Here is a 22,581-nt window from a genome sequence, read left to right as displayed (position 1 = left end):
TATTACTACAAATTTTGAAATTTTGATTACTTTGTAAAAATATTTGATATTTATGGATTCCAAATTTGTAGTGTAATGTTTTACCTTTTAAAATAAGAAAGTACTTAGGTTAAAAAATGAAATTAGGAAAGACATACTGTTAATGAATATCTATCTTAATTTAACTAATTAGGTTTTTCTGTGACGGGCAAAGTTCCAGAAAAATTATTTATTTTTTTGAAGGAAGATGATTTTATGCTACTTAATGGACTCAAAATTATGGTAGAAATTTCAGTAGGAAAAATTGTTTTACTGTATCTGAATTTTATATAATGAATAGATACATTAAGAAATGAGGTGAATAAATGACAAGATTCACAGTATTTCCTTTATATTCTTTACTCTAATTTTAAGTGTCAAATGTAGGATGTTTAATATTTGTATCATGTGCTAAAATGTCATAGGTAGCATTACTGAATTTATAATATTCATGTGTGTGGATTTAGTATGTGTTAGTATTCTAGTAAGTCTTCTGACCAGTCAGATTGTTAGGGATGTAATACCTCCTGTCTGTCTATTCACATTCTCTTCACGCAAGTTTTCAAGGTCCTCACTTTGCAAATACTCGCCTATTTCAGTTTATTTCATGATCTGGTATGCTGTATAGTCTGGATGCAACCACTGTGCAGATTTTACTGCTTAAAATAGTGTATCTGTTAGTCAGAGATTCTGCTGATAGAGCTTCTTAAGAGCCCTAGTCAAAATACTTTCAGGAAGCTTGTGGGTACAGTCCAGTAAACAGCGTTCTACTGTGAAAAGGATTTCTAAGTCTTTAGTACAAGAAGTGGGCAGACTTGTGTTTTTAGTTCCATCTTGACTATGCACCACTTTAAGTAAGGTTAACCAAGGCACCAAGTATACTTTTACAAGGTCACTGTTGAATCCTCTTGGTGGCTTTGATTCATACCAAAAGCAACTTACCTGTGTTTTGTCACCTCATTTATTTTATTTTTTCCTACTTACATGTCATTTCTTACAGAGAAGCAAGAATTTTGTACCATTTTATTTGGGATCAGGTTGCTGAAAATTCTTTATTAGTTAGAAATTTATATTAGATTGATTTTTGATTTTTAAATTCTATAATATTGATTATTTGAATACTCATATACCTTTATATTTATGTCATTTTAAAAATAGATTAAGGAACTACATGTTTGTTCCTGCATAACTAAAATTAATATTGATTTGAATCACCTCTTCATGTGATTTTGTTCCTCCACGTAGAGAATACCCGTTTTATTTTTATGTTAGTAATAAACCTAAAATTAAAATGTGAACGTTAAAAATAAATTTCTAGAAAAATGAAATAACTATGAGGTTAAATTTGTTGGAAATATAGTGACAATACAATGTGGATTTAATTTATTTTTGCTGCGTAGCATATTAGTATGTTTTATCAATAATGCATAGCTATTTTTATTGAGTTACTAGAATCTGTATGTGAAAAATGAAGCAAATGACCACCAGTACCACCACCACAAAACGAGGTTAAAAAGGTGTGAATTAAAAAAATTCCCTTGAAACACAAATATAAACCTCTCAGATAGGATACAACTGAAGATTTAGGATCTTGAAATTATTGTACTCAGAATATGGAAACAAGTAATGAAGTTCATATTCCTAAAGTTATAGTTGAAGTGTGCACAATGCGTAATTCAGTTAGGATCTGAATACCAGAACTTAAAGAATGTAAAGGGAGGGGAAAAGCGTCACATTTCTTGATATGAGGCTAAGCAATAGGGATTATTGTCCATGAAGAAAATGGGAATATTAAATAACTTTTATTTATTATAAAGTGTGGCTTAAAATCTTACTCTGTAACAGTTAATATTGTTAAGCATTATTTTTTTGAAATATGTAAAAAATGATGGAGGAGTTTTGCAAATAAATGAATAGAGCACTGCCTGTTTATCTAGGGGCTTCTGTGACTGTTTTATATATGTCTAGTGATGGCAGCCCTTTCTTGCCTGTTTAATTTGAGGAAGCATTTATAGGAGAGTGACTCTATCTTTGAATCTTGAAAACTTAGATTTAAGAAATTGGGTTTATACAAGTTGTTAGACAAACCTTACTCTCTGACATTTTTTATTTTTTTATTCATAAGACTGAAAGCATCTTGGTTATTACTCTCTGAGTGTTCAAAGTGTGTGTTTGTGGGAATGATGATGGGAGTGATAAACTTCAGTAGCTCTCATTAATGCTAGTGGACGTTCCTCATGTAAATCCTCTGCACGTTGGCAAATAGAACAGACCTACATCCAAATAAAGGAAAGATTATAATACATATCCAACAAAACTCAGTTAAGGGTAAAACTTTGCTGGTTAAACCAGTGTTGTACTTTCTTTTCAGATGCAAAATTGAATGGTGTGTAACTAATGTTCTCCAACTTTAGTGTTTTACGTTTATTGTATTTTTGAATGTTCATGTCTTTATAGTCTCTCTTTTTTTAAGTGAATGCATTTTTTTTAGTTTCTTAGTTTTTATTTTGAATTTTTCTGATTTGTGAACGATTAAAAAAGACATGTTTTTGGTGTGGGAGCTGATTTTGAAGGTATTAATTGAGACTTTGCCTACCTTTGGTGTAAACTGCATAATTTTATTAGGAAAAATAATTTGAAAAATTTGAAGTGTTAAACTAAAATGCGTATTTGATATTGTACTTGCTTTTTGTAGTTCAATCATTAGTTGCACTAAGACAGAATAGCTTATTTCATAAATTTTTGTAGTAAGCAAATATTTTGCAAAAGATGCAAAATTATTTTTAAGATTGACTTTTTGTATTTTAGAATGCTTTTCATAGTGTTTGTATGCAGAGATTAGTTACATTATTTTATGAAGGTTTTGAAGCACATATTATAGTTTATTGCAGTGGAAATGCTTAAACAGGTATGATTGCGTAGGTAGCTTACCTCAATTCTGAACAGTACTATCAAATATCAAATGTATTTATATTTTATGGGTTACATTTGAAGACATTTAATTTTTGATTATTTATTCTTACAAATAAAGCCTGACACTGCAATTTAAAGAGATTCATTCATTCTAGCCGAAAGTATGTAAACTATTACTTAGTAGTCTGTTATTCTGTGGGTTTTAGAGCCTGAAGGTTTTAAAACCTACAGTAAAATTCATATGTGCAGTTGCGTGGGCGAGTATATAAACTTACTATTTTTATTTTTGAAGTATATGTTTTTATTCTTTTAAGGAAATTGTTCTTTTTTATGTTTTAGAATTTTATGAATTAAAGCTTACTTTTCATTTGGTTTAAAGATGATAGAAGTGAGGTTCCATGGTCTTGAGGTAAAAATGTAAACTTAGACCTGCAGGATGATTACTTATGACAACTTTATTTTATAGTTCCAACTAGCTGACTGTATGAGCTTGCAGAATAAAAGACAAGTTGGACTCAGAGTTTATGTGGCTTAGTGTTATGTGAAAATATGTTCAGCTGTTATATTCTTAACTCTTTTGGTATTCTTATTTTAATATTCATCTTTTGTATCCTAGGAAACTTAAATGTTACTCTTCAAGTTTGGGATATAGGAGGGCAGACTATAGGAGGCAAGATGTTGGATAAATATATCTATGGAGCACAGGTATGTCATGTAATTATTCCTGTACTGAAAATCCTTTCCTCAGAAACACACACACACACACACACACACACACACACACACACACGTGCACACATTTTTTCTAACCTGAGTTTTATATGGTATGTACAAAGTAGTTTTATACTTTTGTTAGTTCTCTTGTTTTGTCCTCCTTAAATTGGGTTTGGAATGATTTGGGTGGAAACTGTGTAACTCTAATAGCTTTCATGTGCTACTTATATTACAGATATTGTTGTCAGTCATTGAATAAATGCAGTAATAGGTAACAGTTTGATATTTATTGCTAATTTGGTTATTGTTCCTACTTTTCAGAACATGTAGACTGAATGAAAAATTTTTGGAGTGAAAATTTGAATTTAAGTAACAAGGACAAAGAGCATATCCATGTATTATATTTTAGTGCTATAATTTTTTAGTCTCCTAACTAATTATAGTTGTTCAGGTATGATAGATGCATTGATATTTTGTATCAGATGACTCAGTATCACTTATGTTTGAAGCACATATATTAATTTAACATAATGTGTTTTCAGAAGAAAATCTATATAGTGGAAGAAAAATCAACTAAACAATTTTATAACAAATTTCTTTGCAACATGAGCTATAGAGACAGTTTAGAAGTTTTATAGTTGAATTATTAAACAAGAAGAAAATATGCATGGTAGTAACATACTTTAAAAAGTTTATTACTTTTATCCATTCAAACATGTTCAGTAAAGAATGATTGCTGTTTTAATACTTTGGCAGATTACTTTTGATTGAATGACAGAGACTTCAGAAATATATAATGCCATTGAATGTAATCTACTCTGAAGAAGTAGAGTGTATGGCATGCAGCTAAATATTAAAGACATGGTTCTTACTGAGCTCTGTATGTAATACTTTGACATGATATTTTTACTTTTTCTTCTACTTTTAGTGTCTTCCATATCATCATGAGGTATTAGAGGGATAATACTAATATATTTAGTACTTTATTGGAATTTGGTTTTTAAGTGAAAGAATCATAATTTGGTTATGTGGAACCTCTATCTGATTTGGCAATGAATGTTTTGAGGCAGTCCTTAATATGTTGCTCATAAGAAATGAATCAGTAAGACAGAATGTTTAGCACTCTCTTGTGCAAGGTTTGGTACTTGTCAAATGTCATTGCCTTTATTTTTGGATAGAAAATAAATTCTGAATTATTTTCTAGAATACTCAGAGAAGGATAAATGAGGTCTAATATGGTTCTGAAACTTGTATACAAGCCTTGATTTTATTTTTTTCACATTATTGGTATTTAGACTTGGTTCTTAGAACTGTTCTTTACCGTTTCTTCTACATTGTTCTTCATCTGCTGGAAAATTTTTTTCTCATGTTTAGCATTTTCACTTGTGGCCATATTATTGTAATTCTAGTGATATAACGTTTACTGTTTAGGGAAATGTGACAACATAAGCTGCATATCAGCATTCCAAATGTATTATCATCAGTAGATATTTTATGTATGATCTGTTTTCTTTTAGAGAGTACTTTAAGATTTTTATGTCTGCCATTTTTGGTTGTTGATATGTTAGCTCAGTTTTTTCTTTTAAACTGATTAGGTTTAAAGTAGATACTAAGTTAAGGAAAAATCGCTGGACAGAGTTTTGTGGGAAGCCACAGTACTTGTTCTACTTACCCAGTTGTTTAAGTGGTATTTGAAAATAACAATCTCTTTCTTCTTTGTTCTATTAAAATCTATCTCTAAGGCCAAATACTGCTTTTTCAAATGAGATTAGTCTAACTTCTAATGATATTTGACTCTGTGTGTTTCTCCACTGCTATATACCATAAATGGAAGACAGTAGGACTTTATGCAGCTTGGGGTAGATCATCTCTTAAAATTCAGTTTTCACATTTTTCTTCCCTTAAAAGTCAGGAGAATATTGTGCTCATAAATTGGATTCTTGTAATTCTACCTTACTTCAAATTAGTTTTAAAAATTGGATTCTTGTAATTCTACCTTACTTCAAATTAGTTTTAAAAATGTATTTTTATTGAGTTAAAATTAACATGAAATTAGCCATTTTGAACAGTACAAATCAGTGGCATTTAGAACATTCAGAATGTTACACAACCATCACTTCAAATGTTACACAAACAATCACTTCAAATATTTAGAACGTTAGAATATATATATATATATTTTTTATGATGTTATATAGCTACTTGCAATCAGCAGGCATTAGTGTGCAAATTGTAAAAATTTTGAAAGTTTCATCTTTTTTGAAAGGATTTGAGTTTAGTAAAATGTCAGCTTCTAATATACTTCATTTCCTGGGAGAAGGTGTATGTCATATTCCTTCTGAGAGCTTGTCACATAAAATTTCTATTTTGTGGGTATATCTTGATTGTTTTCTTTCTTGATGTTGCCTTTTGTTGTGGTTCTACTTCAGAATATCTGTGAATATTATGAGCATATATCCTGTTTCACTAAAAAGTAGCATAGTACTGCATTTCTGAGAATTTCATGAACATTTTCACTATTATTATTATTTTGGAAACTGCAGCACCTGAGATAATAAAATAAATGGTCAAAAATGAATGAAATGTAATAGATTCATTCTTTCTTTCTTTCCCAGACATTCTAAATTAACTGATATGTAAAAACATAGAGTATATTTCCAGACTTTTTTTGTTAAATTATATGCAAACTTTATATCCATGTGAGAGACTCATTATTTACTACCATAAATTGAAGGAAATGTAATTTTTCAAAAGCTAGGTTTTCTAAAGCATTTTAATAGAATTTAAATATATTTAATACATTTTATTATATAATTTTATATCATATATTTTTCAAAGTGAATCTCTACTGCTTCTGGATTTGTAGATGCTTCATATTGCCCATATCATGAATAGTTTGGATTTTGGTACACATGCTGCAAGACAAATCTTTCATGATTAATTTTTTTTTTTTTTTTTTTTTTTTTTTTTTAAGGAAAGACAGAGAGAAGGAAGGAAGGATAGAAGGAAGGAAGGAAGAAAGGGAAACATCTTTAAACATTTTCTTGTTTTTATTGTATTCTGTTTCTCCGTTTTTGTTACATGGACTGGGGCCGGGAATCGAACCGAGGTCCTCCGGCATAGCAGGCAAGCACTTTGCCCGCTGCGCCACCGCGGCCCGCCCATGATTAATGTTTTGACAAGCTGTTTTGAAGACATAAGTTTTATGTGATATTTAGGATTTTACTTTAGGTTCTCTAGCTTTTGTGTTATGCACAAGAGTGATTATATATATCTGAGCTATTAAACTAGTGAATATATTATTATTATTGTTGTCGTTATTATTATTTAAGCTTTTCTTTAGGTTTCCAGGAAGAAACATATTTGAAGCTAGGGAGTTAACTTGGATCCAAATAAAAATGGATACGTTTACTTTCTTCACTTTATTCCCCAAGTACATTAAACTTTAGCAATTTTATTGAGTAGTGTTGGTCAAGACCAAATCGAATTGACACCCCCCGAAAGATTTAGGTAAGGTATTTTGACAAGAACTATTTCTAAGAATTGAATTATGTCCTAGTTAAATTTCTAGATTTTAAATTAACTTAAAAATATCTAGGAGTCTTCAGAAAAGATGTTATAGGCTATTTTTCCTAGTGGTTAGGAGCAAACGCACAGTACATAGAGTTTAGTGCTCTGTAACCTGTGGCTAACAGGGGCTAATAACAAACCTCAGAGAAGGACTGGATGTTTCATTTTTGTAGCTCTTTCCGTCCTGGAATCTAAGTGGTTAGCAAACACTGCCCCACTGAGCATACACTCAATGGAGTGTAGTCATTTGTGAGGTGGAACATAACTACTGTTGTGTGCCAGCATCCCCACAGATGAGTCTGCTGTTAACCACCAACAAAAGAATTTGGTGTCTGTGTGGCAACTGAGGGGAGAACATATTTCAAAACTGGACCCCTGAAACACTCTGCTGGCTTTCTACTATGAAGTTTTTAGTTGGATATTTGCCAGTTTATAAGGGATTATATTTCCAAATCTCTCTTGCACTAGTGTTTCTTCTTACAGGTTGTACTTATACAGCAATTTATATGTCATTATGGCTATTGTATAATCTGTAATTTAATTAATTTCTGTATGTAATTGAAAGCTAAAGTAGATTATGTTCTGCAAATCAGGGAGAAGAAAAGCTACATTATGGGGATGAGGAAAGATTAAATTGTGCATCTGCTTTTAAGAGTAAATCTGTTAAATACCTGAAAGACTGTGAAGTGTTGCCACCAGTGTTTGTCCCTTCAAAACTGCTGTCAGTTATTGCTTTGAAAATGTTATCCTTTTGGTTTACTGATTTACCGTGGGTATTAGATATGGTAGTAAGTAAAGTCAACGAAAATAAAGTATTCTATAAAGTAACCTTATGTGATGTTTACTAAACGTCTTCAAGTTTACAAAGAGAAAGCTTTTGATCTTTAAAGTAGTGCCAGCTTTAAGTTAAAGCGATGTGGCATAGTATAAATATATTGAACAGAGATTGAGGATACTGGTTTTGAGCCCAGCTATTAAAAGGATAAAAGCTAGTTGTCTAAACTTTGATCTCTGTGGGCAATCACTGTCCTTATTAGGATGTTTTGGTTCTAGTTTCAAAAGAATCTTTGTCATACTACAATTCTATGTTATCTCAATTGGGAATGAATTAGACAGTTTACCTAATATGACCTCTTCTTTATTACAGAAGCCTGCCAGTATTTTATGCTTATTTGCTATGTACAGTAGAGAATTATAAAAGGTAGTTTTAAATTTATTTTTAGTGCTTAATGAGGGAGATGTTACACAATTAAACAACTGAGTTAGTGATGGACACAGAATAGGATGATTAATTTACTGGTAACTGGCTTGAGAGTGATAAATATTAGAGAGAAAAGAGAAGAAATGGGAATTAAAAAAAAAACTTATTGAAAACCTCCTGTCTGAATGCTCTGTACCTCAGATAGAAGACCTTTGTTTTCCCAGTTTGTATTTGGGGAATATGATAGTGAATGAAAGCATACTGTTCAGCATGTATTCTAATATATGTGTGTATAAACATTTAATGTCACATATTGGAGTGGAATGAAAAGTGTATAATTTGGGTATTTTTGAAATTTTACTATAATAAGCCATCATAAAACTATAAAAAGATGGTAGTATAGTAGTTGGATAGGTGTTCCAACCCAGCACAGCCCCAAGAGCAAAGAACATACTAGGCAGACAGTTACCCATGAGTTTTTTACTAATAGGAGATTCTTCGCAATGGCGGCCGATTGGGAGATGGAAGTCAGTACTCTTGCAAATGGAAGTCAGAGCCTGGACTTGTCAGAGTGGGGGGCAGGGTTTTATAGTGGGCATAGACAAAGGAGGCAAAGAGTCAAAACAGTGCATGCACATGTTGCTAACAAAGTAAATTGTTTAGGTAACAGTAACATTTCAAGGTTGCTTGAAACAGTAGAATATAGATTCAACATTGAAACATTGTAGGAGAAACAGGGTAGATATTCCTTCAAAGAAGTTTCAGAAGATCTATTTAAGTGGCTTAACCATTCTTTCCCCTTCTGGAGAGGCAGTTTTCCTTGCCTGTGCTCTGACTACACAGGCTGCTACCTGCTTGAAGCTGTTTCCAACACTCCCCTCCCCGCCCCATCCCCCACTTCCCTTAAAGGAGGGTGTCTGACCTTTAGGTTGTCATAATAGAACAGCTTTATATGATAAGACCGTGAGATATGAGACTGTAAGATGTAAGACTAGTGGTTCTTAAACTTTTTTTCTTACATGATACACATGGTAGATGACCTGTATATTCAAAGTATACCCCCAGTTTTCATCCAGATTCGGAAGAAATCCAAAAACATTTTTTTCAAGTGAGCAGCAATAAAAGCATTTTATAAGTATGTGAGTAATTAAAATTAACCACTTAAATATCTTAAAAAAAATTATCTGTTTTTACAATGTCAAAAATAATTGTGGCTAATATAACTATTAAGAATTTGAATTTAGTTAAAAATTTTTTTTCCAGACTTCCTTTCTGAAGATGATATTAATGAGAAGAGCAGCAATGCATCTTTGAAAAATAAGTATGGATAGAGCTTACTTTATTAAAAATTTTAATATTTGGCTTTCATTGATTTTTTTTTTTGTATGCTGTATTGTGGGGTCACATTTCATTATTTTTCCATGTGAGTGTCCCATTATTGCAGCACTATTTGTGGAACTTTTTTTGTTTTCTTTGTTCGCTTGTTTGTTTTGGGGAAGTGCCTGGACCAGGAATTGAAACTGAGTCTCCTGCATGGCAGGTGAGAATTTTACCACTGAACTACCCTGGTACCCTGCCTTCATAGATTTTTAAAAGCCTTTTATTATGACTTAATGTATTTGAGTGCCTGCTGTGTAAGTGCCATAAATCCCAGATACTGAACTGGACTCTGGGATATAGTAGTGAAGAAAGCATGCTGCTCTTAGGCAGCAGATATTCTGGTGGGAACCTTGAGCAAGTAATCACAATGTGATCCTCAGTAGAAAAAGAGAACTCTTGGTGCTCTGGGAAAGTATAATTTAATTTGGGAGGTCAACGAGTCCCTCTTTGAGGAAATGACATTTAAGCTGAAATTTAAAAGGATGAAAGATTGGAAGACAAGAAAACAACATGGATAGAGTCCCAGAGATGAACAAGGGTTTGGCATCTTCCGGAAACTGTGAAATGAGACTAATGTGACAAGACTGGAAGGAAGGGTGAAAAAGTGGTTTGAAATGGGATTGGATAGGTAATCAGCGGCCAGGTTATGGAAGACTGTAAGGCCATTATACTTCATCCTAAGGGTAATGGGAGGCAACTAAAGGGTTTTAAGTAGGGGAAAGATAAGATTGGATTGGCATTTGAAAATATTGCTTACTTGCAATATGGGCAGTGGATGTAGGGTGTGAGGAGTCCATTGCATCAGTCTAGATGAGGGATGGAGCTGGCTTGCCCTAGCTTATCTTTTATTGCACATTTAATTTGCTTCATTATTCTGACTTTGAGAAATCTTAGTGTAAGTTGAGGGAGTTGTTTTACTGATAACAGATATTCATGGCATTATAATTGCCCACTTGACCAATCAGTTTCTTCATCATCATCTATCTCTGCTATTCTCCTATTCAAAAAGATACCTTTCTGTAAAATTACAAAGAAAATTGAATGTATTAAAAAAGCACAACTTGTAAAGCACTAATAATGGTAGGTCAGTAACAGTGGCTCTCTAGGAAAATTAGCTGAAGCTTTACTTTTCAAAGAAGTTTATAAAGATAAACTTGTCTACTCCAATTTCATCCATTTATTCAAGTAGTGTGCTAGATGGTGGTGTTAAAATAGTAGTACTACTAAGACACCTGTCTTCACAGATCTTATCTTGTATGATAGATTTGGTTGGGGCTAACCCCACAACTGTTCTAACAAAAAAGAGTTAATTTAAGTGGGGGAAGCATATAGTGCCATATAGCAGTAGTCTAGATGAGTCTAGAAAATTCAAAGATGACATCACAGAGGATGTAAACTCTATGATTAAACTTGAAAGATAAAATTGAGTTAGGTAAAAAGTGTTGGAGAAGACAGATAGTAAAACGTGTTTAGATTTGTGTTTCAGAAAAGGTTACTCTGATTACTATGTGCAAAGTGATTTGGAGGAAGAAAAGGTGGAGGCCAGTTAGATGGCTATTGTACTGATTTGCTAGATGGGGAATTATAGTGGCTTATTCTAGGCAGGTGTACAGTGGATGGAGAGAAGCTGTGATTTGAAAGATGAAAGATTAACAGGATTGGTGATCATCTAGATAAAGAATGAGGAGGGTAGTAATCAAAGGAGATTCTGGTTTCTGACTGTGTAAATTTTGACTGTAGATTCTGACTACAGTGTACTCTAATCTACAGTGTAGATTGTGGTACTGTTCACTGAACTAGTGGCTTCAGGAGGAGGAACTGCTTTCCATGGAAAGAACAATTTCAGTTTTGGCATACTGAGTTACTTGAACTCATGTGCAGCGATCACTGAAAGTGAAGTTGAGACATTTATAGAAACTGCAGTATTTGATGAGGTTTTCTACATGAATATTTAATTTCACTCAGGATCATGTCAAGGCTTAGGCTAGAAAGAAATACATTGAACCAAGTGATCTAAGGATTGCCTCAGTGAATGATGGGAAGTGATGGGGGATGAGAGATGACATTGTTGAGATAATTTGAGTGCCCTAGTTGACTGGCATGAAGCATCAGGAACAAACTTTTTTTTTAAGTAAAATTTTTAATTAAATATAATATGTCCCCAAGAATTATACAAATTCTGAGTGTATGACTTCACGAATTTTTTACAAAGTGAGCCTGTCTGTACAACCACTAACCACGTCAAGATATAGAACATCATATCTAATTCCCAGAAGCCTCCTTCCTTACCCTTCTTGATCATCTTCCCTACAAAGGGAACCACAATTCTGATTTCTATCACAATAGAGCAGTTTTGCATATTTTTGAATTTTATGTATAAAAGCATATACTTTTGTACTGCCTTCATTGCCTCATTATCTTTTTGAAATTCATCTATATTGCTGCACATAGTAGTACTTTGTTCATTTTTATTGTTTAATAGTTCCTTAATATGAATAAATTACAATTTAATGTTCTTTCTGATGTTGATAGACCTTTGCACTACTAAGAATAGGGCTGCTACAAATATTTGTGTACATGTCTTTTGGAGTATACACACATGCATGCATGTATTCATGCATATATATGAATGTGCATATTATTCTCCATGCATCCCTCCATCCACATTTCCTTTGGATATATCTAGTAGTGAGATTACTAGGTCATAGAGTAAGATACAGCTAAACAATGTCAGTTTTCACTTCCAGTAGCAGTGGCTGAGGCTTTCATTTGCAAAAGCACGAAATTTTCACCTGTAGAATATGTTATGATAAAATGAGTAGCTTTCATTTGAGAGAATGGAGGAGTGGCTGTGTCTTGGAAATATAGGGTTTAATTAAGACATTGAAAATGGAGGAATTTTTATTGGATAATTTGAAGAAATAGAAGGATTTATTAAACTTAGAATCTGATTTCCAAAGAGTGTAATACAAAAGAATGGGAAGGAAAGTAGTAGTTGGAGGGTAAATTTGGGAAGAGAAAGTACAGGGCAGTGTGGGATGAAGGCACAGGAGAAAGATGATTGTGGATAAATGGATGATATCAAAGGATATCAGGGACATGAGACATGATGATGGATTTAGTTGGCCACAAGATTGCCAAGAAAATTAATTCTAGCGGTCCCCAAATGTACTGTTTTTAGGTTTCAGTTTGTTGCCAATATGTACTGCATTTCTGAGGAAGTATATTTTCTGGTGGATGGAAAGATTTTGATGGATGAAAGGAGTTAGAAGAGGCTTGGATTGATTGCTGTGGTGAGAAACTCTGGGCTTTGAGGGTGCTAGTGTTATAGATTCCTAAAGAGGTAAGTAATTTAGAGGTTTGATTTTTGTGTGCTGAGCCTGGCACATAGAGGCCCTAGGTGTCAATACCTAGTGTCTAGAAACTCAAGGCAGGTCCTTTCTGATCCTTTAACCATGACTACTACAAGCTATGTGTACTTAAAGTGGTGTGAGACTTTTTTGTTAGTAATAAATCATTTGCAATAATCATTGATCAGAAGAGACCAGATAATGACATTGCAATTGAAAACTGGCTGGATGCCTGTTTCTCTTTCAATTTTGTAACTGCGCTTTGGGAATATTTTAGAATTCTTTAGGAGATGTTTCTTATGAAGTTGAGGAAATTTCCGCCCATTCATAGTTTGCTGAATATAATGAATAGGTGCTGGATTTTTTTTCCTCATTCTTATCGTTCATTCTTTTTTTATTGATGTATATTATGTATTCACATACCATGTAATCATCCAAAATGTATAATCAGTGGTTCACAATGCCATCATATAGCTGTGCTTTTATTATCACAGTCGACTTTTTTCTTCTTATTTTGTGAAAAATAACATATATACAAAAAAGCAATAAATTTCAAAGCACTTCGCAATAATTAGTTGTAGAACAGATTTCAGAGTTTGGTATGGGTTACAGTTCCACAATTTTAGGCTTTTACTTCTAGCTGCTCTCAGGTACTAGAGACTAAAAGGAATATCAATATAATGATTCAGCAATCATGCTCATTTATTAAATGCTACCTTCTCTACATAATTCCATCATTACCTTTGATCTCCCTTCCATCCTTTGGGGTATTTGCCTATGCCCATTCTATCTTTTTCATGTTGGAAAGGGCTGTTTATGGGATGGGGGATAAAATTAGTTGATGTGCTACAGAGGTTGGCCCTTTTAGGTTTTAGGATTTATCTGGTCCAGGGATCCATCTGGAGGTTGTAGGTTTCTGGAAAGTTACCTAGTGTGTGTAATCTTTGTAGAATCTTATATAGCACCATAGGTTTTCTTTAGGATTGGCAGGAATGGTTTTGGTTGAGGTTTGGCAAGCTATGATATGTAGCAATATCTAACTGAAGCTTACAAAGAGTGACCTTCAGAGTGGCCTCTTGACTCTATTTGAACTTTCTCAGCCACGGATACTTTTGATCCCATAGTGCCAGGGCCAGGCTCATCCCTGGGAGTCATCTCCTATGCCACCAGGGAGATTTTACCTCTGGATGTCATGTCCCACATAGAGAGGAGGGCAATGATTTCACTTGCAGAGTTGGGCTTAGAGAGAAAGTGGCCACATCTGAGCAACAAAAGAGGTCCTCTGGAAGTAGCTCTTAGGCATACCTATAGGTAGGCTTTGCTTCTCTGCTAGATACATACACTTGACAAGAGCAAGCCTCGAGATGAAGGGCTTGGCTTATTAATTTGGGTGTCCCTAATGTTTGACACAGCATCAAGGGTTTTCCTGGTGCTAAGGTTTAATAGTTCCATATTTTTTCTCCCATCCCTCAGGGGGCTTTGCCAATACTTTTTGATTATCTGCTTAATATAGTCTGGGATTTATCCAGGCATTGCATTAAGCTATACAGGATTAAAGGCCCTCATTCTTATTCTAGGCGCCCTGTGTTTGGATTGCCTAAATAAGCTATCCAGATAGGTTGAGTTAAATTATGTGCTACCGAAAATGTAGGTTTTGGACAAAATAGGCCTTTCTTCCTTTGGTCTCTGAGTGGTATGGTTCTAAAATACAGGCAATGTCTTTCTTACCCCCTGTATTCTGGATTAACTTAATCCCAACTTGATCAGCTTCATTGTTATAGCTAAGGTATACATATATAAAATAGCCTCTCAAACTCCAGACTAAGTGTGACTGCTATGAGAGCTTGCAGTCTAGGCCCCTGTTTTCTTATAAATTTTCTAAATGAGACTGTTCTAGTTTGCTAGCTGCCGGAATGCAACACCCTAGAGACGGATTGGCTTTTAATAAAAGGGGATTTATTTTGTTATTTCTTCAGAGGAAAGGCAGCTAACTTTCCACTGAGGTTCTTTCTTACGTGGGAAGGCACAGGATGGTCTCTGCTGGCCTTCTCTCCAGGCCCCTGGGTTCCAACAACTTTCCCCGGGGTGACTTCTTTCTACATCTCCCAAGGCCTGGGCTTAGCTGTGAGTGCTAAGATGAGGAATGCCGAGCTGCTTAGGCTGTGCTACATTGTGCTCTCTCATTTAAGCACCAGCCAATTAAGCCAAGCGTCATTCATTGCAGCAGGCACACCTCCTAACTGACTGCAGATGTAATTAGCAACAGATGAGGTTGTACCATTGGCTCATGTCTGCAGCAACAAAACTAGGTACTTCACCTGGCCAAGTTGACAACTGAATCTAACTACCAGAGACCATACAAAATTTGCTTTTTGTTTCTGGCTTATTTTGTCTCATCCATGTCCCACAGGTTCATTCACAGTGTTGCATGCCTCACAATTTTGTTCCTTTTTCTAGTAGCACAGTATTCAATCATATATATACACCATCGTTAGGCAATCTACTTAGTCGGTGCATCCGTCAGGCACTTCCATTCATTGGGCATCATGTATATGGTCCAAAGTCAAAAGGCCATCAATACTCTCAATTTTAGATAATTTCATTGTTTGCAAGAGAAAGATAACCAATAAACATAAGCAAATAGAAAATCCAAACCTCCCCTTAACTCTTGTCCCTTCCTCCATTATTTACTGCTGGTGTTGCTGTGGTACTGTTGATGTTTTCCTGTTAAACATAGCATGTTTAACCTGCTATACCCTGAACTTATGCACTCTTTGTACAATATTCATACCTTTGCAGCAGTTCATGCAAGAATTTATTTACATTTGTAGTGCTAGTCAGTGTGACGTGTCTATACAACCCTTTTCAGTATGGTCATCTTCAATATGGTAATACAACTTACAGATCCACTAGTGAATCACCTTCACTTCTATCTGTTCCCTTACATTTAAGCTCAACCTCATTAGCAAACTGGCCATCCATCTCTAGTTTCCATGTATCTCTAGATCCCCTATATTCTGTATTATAAGCCTCTGATTTTACCTTTACCATGCTCATATATGTGAAATCATACAGTATCTATCCGTTTGTGTCTGGCTTTTTTCACTCAGGATTATGTTCTCAAGGCTCATATATCTTGTCATGTGTTTCAGGACATCGTTTAATTACTGCTGTGTAATATTCCATTGTGTATATATATACACAATGTATTTTGTTAATCCACTCGTCTCTTGGTGGGCACTTGGGTTGTTTCCATCTTTTGACATTTTTGAATAATGCTACTATAAACATTGGTGTGCAGGTGTCTGTGTCACTGCTTTTGGCTCTTCTGGGTATATACTGAGTAGTGGTATTGATGGGTCATAGGGCAACTTGATATTTAGTTTTCTGAGGAGCCACCAGACTGTCTTCCATAGCAGCTGTACCATTATACATTCCCACCAACAGTGCATGTGTCCTGTTTCTCCATATCCTCTCCAACATTTGTTTTTTCCTGTTTGTTTAATAACAGCCATTCTTATAGGTATCAGGTGGTATCTTATCCTATTCTTGATCTGCATTTCCCTTTCAGCTAATGAAAATGAGCATCTTTTCATGTGTTTTTTTTTTTCACGTGGGCAGGCACCGGGAATCAAACCCGGGTCCTCTGGCATGGCAGGCAAGCACTCTTGCCTGCTGAGCCACCGTGGCCCACCGTTCATGTGTTTTTTACCCATCCGTATTTGCTCTTCAGAAAAATGCCTGTTCATATCTTTAGCCCATTTTATAGTTGGGTTGTTTGTTCTTTTGTTGTTGGGTTGTATGATTTCTTTATGTATACAGGATATCAAACCTTTATCCTAGGTATGACTTGCAAATATTTTCTCCCGTTGAGTTACTACCTCTTCACCTTTTAACAAAGTCTTTTGAGGCACAAAAACATTTGATTTTGAGGACTTCCCATTTATTTATTTTTTCTTTTTGTTGCTAGTGCTCTGGGTATAATGTTTAGAAAGCCACCTCCTATTACTAAGTCTTGAAGATATTTCCCTATATTTTTTTCTAGGACCTTTATGGTACTGGTTCTTATATTTAGCTGTTTGATTCAGTTTGAATTAATTTTTGTATAGAGTGTAAGGTAAAGGTCCTCTCTCATTCTTTTCGCTTTTGATATCTAGTTCTCCCATGCCCATTCATTGAAAAGACTGTTTTGTCACAGTACAGTGGATTTAGGGGCCTCTTTGAAGATCAGTTGACTGCAGATTTGGTGGTCTACTTCAGCATTCTCAATTAGATTCTAATGGTCAATAATTCTTAGTGCCAGTATTGTGCTGTTTTGACCACTGTGGCTTTGTAATCTTTAAAATCAGTAAGTGTTAATCCTCCACTTCATTCTTTTTTTTAGGATGCTTTTAAATATTTGGGGTCTCTTTCCCTTCCAGCTGGATTTGGTAACTAGCTTTTCCAAGTCTTCAAAGTAGGTTGTTGGAATTTTGATTGGTACTGCGTTGAATCTGTAGATCAATTTGAGTAGAATTGACATTGTCACTACATTTAACCTTCCTAGCCATGAGCAGGGAATGTCTTTCCACCTATTTAGATTTTCCTTAGTTTCTTTTAGTAATGTTATATAGTTTTCGGTGTACATGTCATTTACATCCCTAGTTGAGTTCATTTCTAGATACTTGATTCTTTTAGTTGCTATTTTGAATGAAATGTTTTTCTTAATTGTCTCCTCACTTTGGTCATTGCTTGTGTATAGTGACATTGCTGATCTTTGCACATTAATTTTATATCCTGCCACCTTCCTCAATTTGTTTATTTGCTCAGGTAACTTTGTTGGAGATTTTTTAGGATTTTCCAAGTATAGACATGTCATCTGCAAATAATGAAAGTTTTACTTCTTCCTTTCTTATTTGGATACCTTTTATTTCTTTTTTTCCTGTCTGATTGCTTTAGCTAGAACTTCTGGTACAATGTTGAATAATAGTGGTGACAGAGAACATCCTTGTCTCATTCCCAATCTTAGGGGGAAAGCTTCCTATTCTCTCACCATTGAGTACAATGTTGGCTATGGGTTTTTCATATATGCTGTTTTTCATATTGAGAAAGTTACCCTTGATTCCTATCGGTTGAACTGTTTTTGTCAGAAAAGGATGTTAAATTTTGTAGAATGCTTTTTCATCATTCGTTGAAATGATCATGTGATTCTTCCCTTTCGATTTGTTAATGTGCTGTATTACATTCATTGATTTTCTTGTGTCGAACTACTTTTGCATTCCTGGTATAAACCCCACTTGGTCGTGGTGTATCATTCTTTTAATGTGTTTTGGATTTGATTTGCTCATATTTTGTTGAGAATTTTTGCATCTGTGTTCATCAGTGAGATTGGCCTATAGTTTTCCTTGCTCATCTTTACCTGGTTTTGGTATTAAAGCGATGTTAGGTTCATAAAATAATTTAGGTAGTCTTTCTTTTTCCTCAGTTTTTTTGAAAAGTTTGAGCAAGATTGGTGTTAGTTCTTTTTGGAATGTTTAGCTAAATTCCCTTGTGAAGCCATCTGGCCCTGGGCTTTTCTTTGTAGGAAGATTTTTGATGACTGATTGAATCTCTTTACTTGTGATTGGTTTGTTGAGATCTTCTGTTTCTTCTTGAGTCACTGTAGCTTGTTTATGTGTTTCCAGGAATTTGTTGATTTCATCTAAGCTATGCAGTTTGTTGACGTATAGTTGTTCATAATAGCTTCTTATGATTTTTTTTTTTATTTCTTCAGGGTCCATGGTAACGGCCCCTCTGTTAGAGTGTTCCAGTAAGCGACCCCACCTTATATAGGTAGAGATACAACTCCATGGAAATCATATAATCAGAAGTTACCACCCACAATTAGGTGGGTCATATCTTCATGGAAAAAATAAAAAAAGGATTTGTTGTTTTGCATCTGACTTATTTCACTGAATATGATGTCTTCAATGTCGTTCTATGTATCAGGACTTCACACCTTTTTATGACTGAATAATATTCCATTGAAAGCATATATCACATTTTGTTTATCCCTTCATCAGTTGATAGACTGATCGGCTTTGTTCTTATCTCTAAATACCAGAATATAGATATATAAAACAGCATCTCAGAACCCAGAAATAATAATCAACACTCCAGACTAAATGTGTCTGCTATAAGAGCTTACTATTTTCTTATAAGCATCTTCTAAAGGAGAACATACTATAATTGTTCTTTTGTTTCTGGCTTGATTTGCCTCATCAAATGTTGCACAGGTTCATTCACATCGTTGCATGACTCATGACTTTGTTCCTTTGTGTAGCAGCACAAAATTTGATCACATATATACACCATCATTTGCCAATCTACTTCTCAGTCAGTGCATCCTTTAGCTACCTGCATTTATTAGGCATCATTTATAATGCCTAAAGTCCACTGTCTATCAGCATTCTCAATTTTAGATAATTTCATTGTTCCCAAGAGAAATATAACCAATAAACACATCCTCACCAAATAGGAAATTTAAACCTCCCCTTAACTCTTGTCTTTCCCCTCATTATTTACCCCTGCTGTTGCTGATGTTTTCCTGTTAAACATAGCCCATAGCATGCAATAGCAGTTTTCCCCCTGTACCTGGACTTGAACACTCTTTGTACACAAATCATACCTTTGAAGTAGTTCTTGCAAGAATTTATATTTCTAATGTTAATCAGTGTGACACATAGGTCTATACAACCCCTTTCAATTTTGTTTACCTTCAATTTGGTAATAGTACTTATAGACCCACTAGAGAGACCTATCTTCGCTTCTATTTATTCCTTCACATTTGAGTTGAACCTCGTTAGCTAACCATTCACCTATCTCTAGCTTCTGTGATCTATCTCTAAGTCCCCTATATTCTGTGTTATAGGCCTCTGATTTTACCTTTACCATGGCCATAAAAGTGGAGTCATAAAGGATATCACGAGTATCTTGAAAGCAGTCATGGGGGAGTTTTTACACCACAGATATTGGCAAATGCTACAAATAACTCCTCCCCTTGCTGCTATGCCCCTGAGCTAGTTGAGAAATATTTGCTAGCATGCCACTGGCCATGTCAACTGTGGTGTTTAATTATCTCTTTATGTGTTTGGCTTTGCTGCAAGACTGAGTTCTTTGGGGGCTTGAACTTATATCTAGCCCCATTACAATGCTTGGAATGTAGTTGGCAGGCAGATATTTGTGGAATAAATGATTGAACCTTATAATTACTCAATTCCTGGTTCAGTTCCTTTGTTATTTTAACATCTGTTTATTGGTAAAATGGGGATAGTAATACCAGCCTTGCATGATTTCATGTGAGAATTAAGGAAAAGACTTAGCTGTATGTGTGGTACATAGTAGGTGCTAAAAAGCACTTGACATTTTTTAATATTACCTAAGAAATAGAAGAAGTAGGGACCAGTAACTTCTAAGGTTTTCCTTTTTAGACTTAGACTATATGCAGAACTTTGTATTAAGTGTTTGACCACAAACTGGAAGAGAATCAAGAATGTGGTGCTGTTATTTTGTGTGCATATATACTTTGCTTCCCACATACAATAATGGTATATATTAAAAGGAATAGGATATATAAGAGGCAAGAAGTAATCCCTCTGTTATATTTGGCTTTGCTCAGACTCTTACTACAGTATCATGCCCAGTTTTGCATTGCTCATTTTAAGAGAATGTGAAAAACTATATGTAGTATGTCCTGGGAAGAAATAGCAACTATGATTAAAGGGATAGAAAATATGTCCTTGGAGGGATGTTTAAGGAATTGAGTTTGTTGTTTAAGGAATTGAGTTTGTTTACTCTGGAAAGGAGACAGTAAAGGAGTTACTATCTGTAAGTATATGAAGGTTTATTATAGGGAGGATACTCTCAAATTGCTCGCCAAATGTACTGAGGACCAAAGAAAAAATCGACATATGCTTTGAAGAAAATTATGTCAAACACTGAAATTGACTATCAAGGGATGTCATGGAATCTTCAGTTTTGAAACTATTTAAAAACAGCTGTGGCAGGTGATTATTTATTGAAAGGTTAAAATATTTATCTTCAGAAGATGTAATAATGTAAGATTGCAGAGCCTGCTTTCTTTTCCACTTGTATAATATGATTTCTTTATATTTATTGTAGGTTGTCCCCAATATCCCAGATGTCTGTTTAATTGGGAAACCACTATATTTTTATCAAAATTATACTTTAACTTGCATTGCATCTTAATGGCTGGCTTTATCTTAAATGAAACCATGCAGTAATATTTATCTGTTAGTAATTAATTTAAGTTGGAGTCAGCTTGTATATAAAAAGTTTTTAGATTTACAGTTTGCTTAATGTATCTGAAGCATTAATCAAGAATATTCAGTATTAACATATTCTTTTTTTCAAGTAATGCTTTATATTTTGTAACTTTTTGACAGGGAATCCTCTTGGTATACGATATTACAAATTATCAGAGCTTTGAGAATTTAGAAGATTGGTATACTGCAGTGAAGAAAGTGAGCGAGGAATCAGAAACCCAGCCTCTGGTTGCCTTGGTGGGCAATAAAAGTAAGTTATTAATGATTATTTATATATAGTAAAGTTTATGTGCCTATCCTGTAGTTTTTATTCTTGAAAAAAATTGATGCTGGGAAACAAACAGATACAGCTTTCCTGGAGTGAGCAAATTGCTTGAGTAGAAAATTCCTATGTACAATCTTTTCAATAACTGTTTTTGATGCCTGGTCTGTCATAATTGCTCTGCTACTATCGCCAATTCCTGTTAAGTTCAGTTCTGACATTGTATGTTTTCCTTCCTGTGGTCTAAGAAAGAAGTGTGGACTATTAAGAACAGCAACATAGCTGCAGATTTTATGATATTGCACTGCAGGTTCATTTCTGCCCCAGAGGTTATGAGAGATACAGTTTATTAAATGATCCCCTATTCTAGAGAAGGAAGCAGTTTCTGCTAGAATTGTGCATGGACTTTTTTCTTTCTTCCATTTCTTAAATATGTATTTTTTTGAATTTTTGGGATTTCTGAAATGCAGATAATTGTTTTGAGAAAGAATATATTAAGTTAGGGGGAGGAGGTATTTATGATAAAAATGATGGATAAGTAAATTTTGAGCTCTGTCTTGTGAGCTAAGATATATCTCATATAAAAATCATAATATTCGACTCAGCACAGGATGTTTAATTTGTTCCTAGTCCTGCTATGCCATAACCTGGAAGAGGAGACTTAATAATGGTTTTCAAATATATGGACTGTTTTAATATGACTTTATCTTCTCCAGCTTACTTGAGGTCAGAAAAAGAAAATGAATTCAAATTGTACCCTTCAAGATTTAGGTTAGGAACTGTTTCCTGACTACAAGGATTATTAAATCAATGCAAAAGTATACTACCAAGAGAATTATCTTTTCTTTAAAAGTATGGTACGTATTTTCT

The 22,581-nt window shown here is 34.3% G+C and overlaps 1 protein-coding gene across 10 annotated transcripts in view; it reads left to right on the top strand.

Annotated features, from left to right (window-relative positions):
* The window catches only part of RAB28 (RAB28, member RAS oncogene family), a 267,344-nt gene that overhangs the window by 6,522 nt on the left and 238,241 nt on the right, over nucleotides 1-22,581 (top strand). For all 10 annotated transcript variants that reach the window (XR_013165721.1, XR_013165724.1, XR_013165722.1 and 7 more), the window contains exons 3-4: nucleotides 3,548-3,636; nucleotides 21,570-21,699. Coding sequence is in view for 7 of the 10 variants with exons in the window: in XM_077136408.1 (XP_076992523.1) it covers nucleotides 3,548-3,636; nucleotides 21,570-21,699 (219 nt within the window). In the remaining 3 variants the exon portion in view is untranslated. The remainder of the gene's footprint in view (nucleotides 1-3,547; nucleotides 3,637-21,569; nucleotides 21,700-22,581) is intronic.

The sequence above is a fragment of the Tamandua tetradactyla genome, chromosome 19, assembly GCF_023851605.1.
Source record: "Tamandua tetradactyla isolate mTamTet1 chromosome 19, mTamTet1.pri, whole genome shotgun sequence".
In the NCBI taxonomy this organism is placed as follows: domain Eukaryota; kingdom Metazoa; phylum Chordata; class Mammalia; order Pilosa; family Myrmecophagidae; genus Tamandua; species Tamandua tetradactyla.
This window is presented reverse-complemented; position numbering and strand designations above follow the sequence as displayed.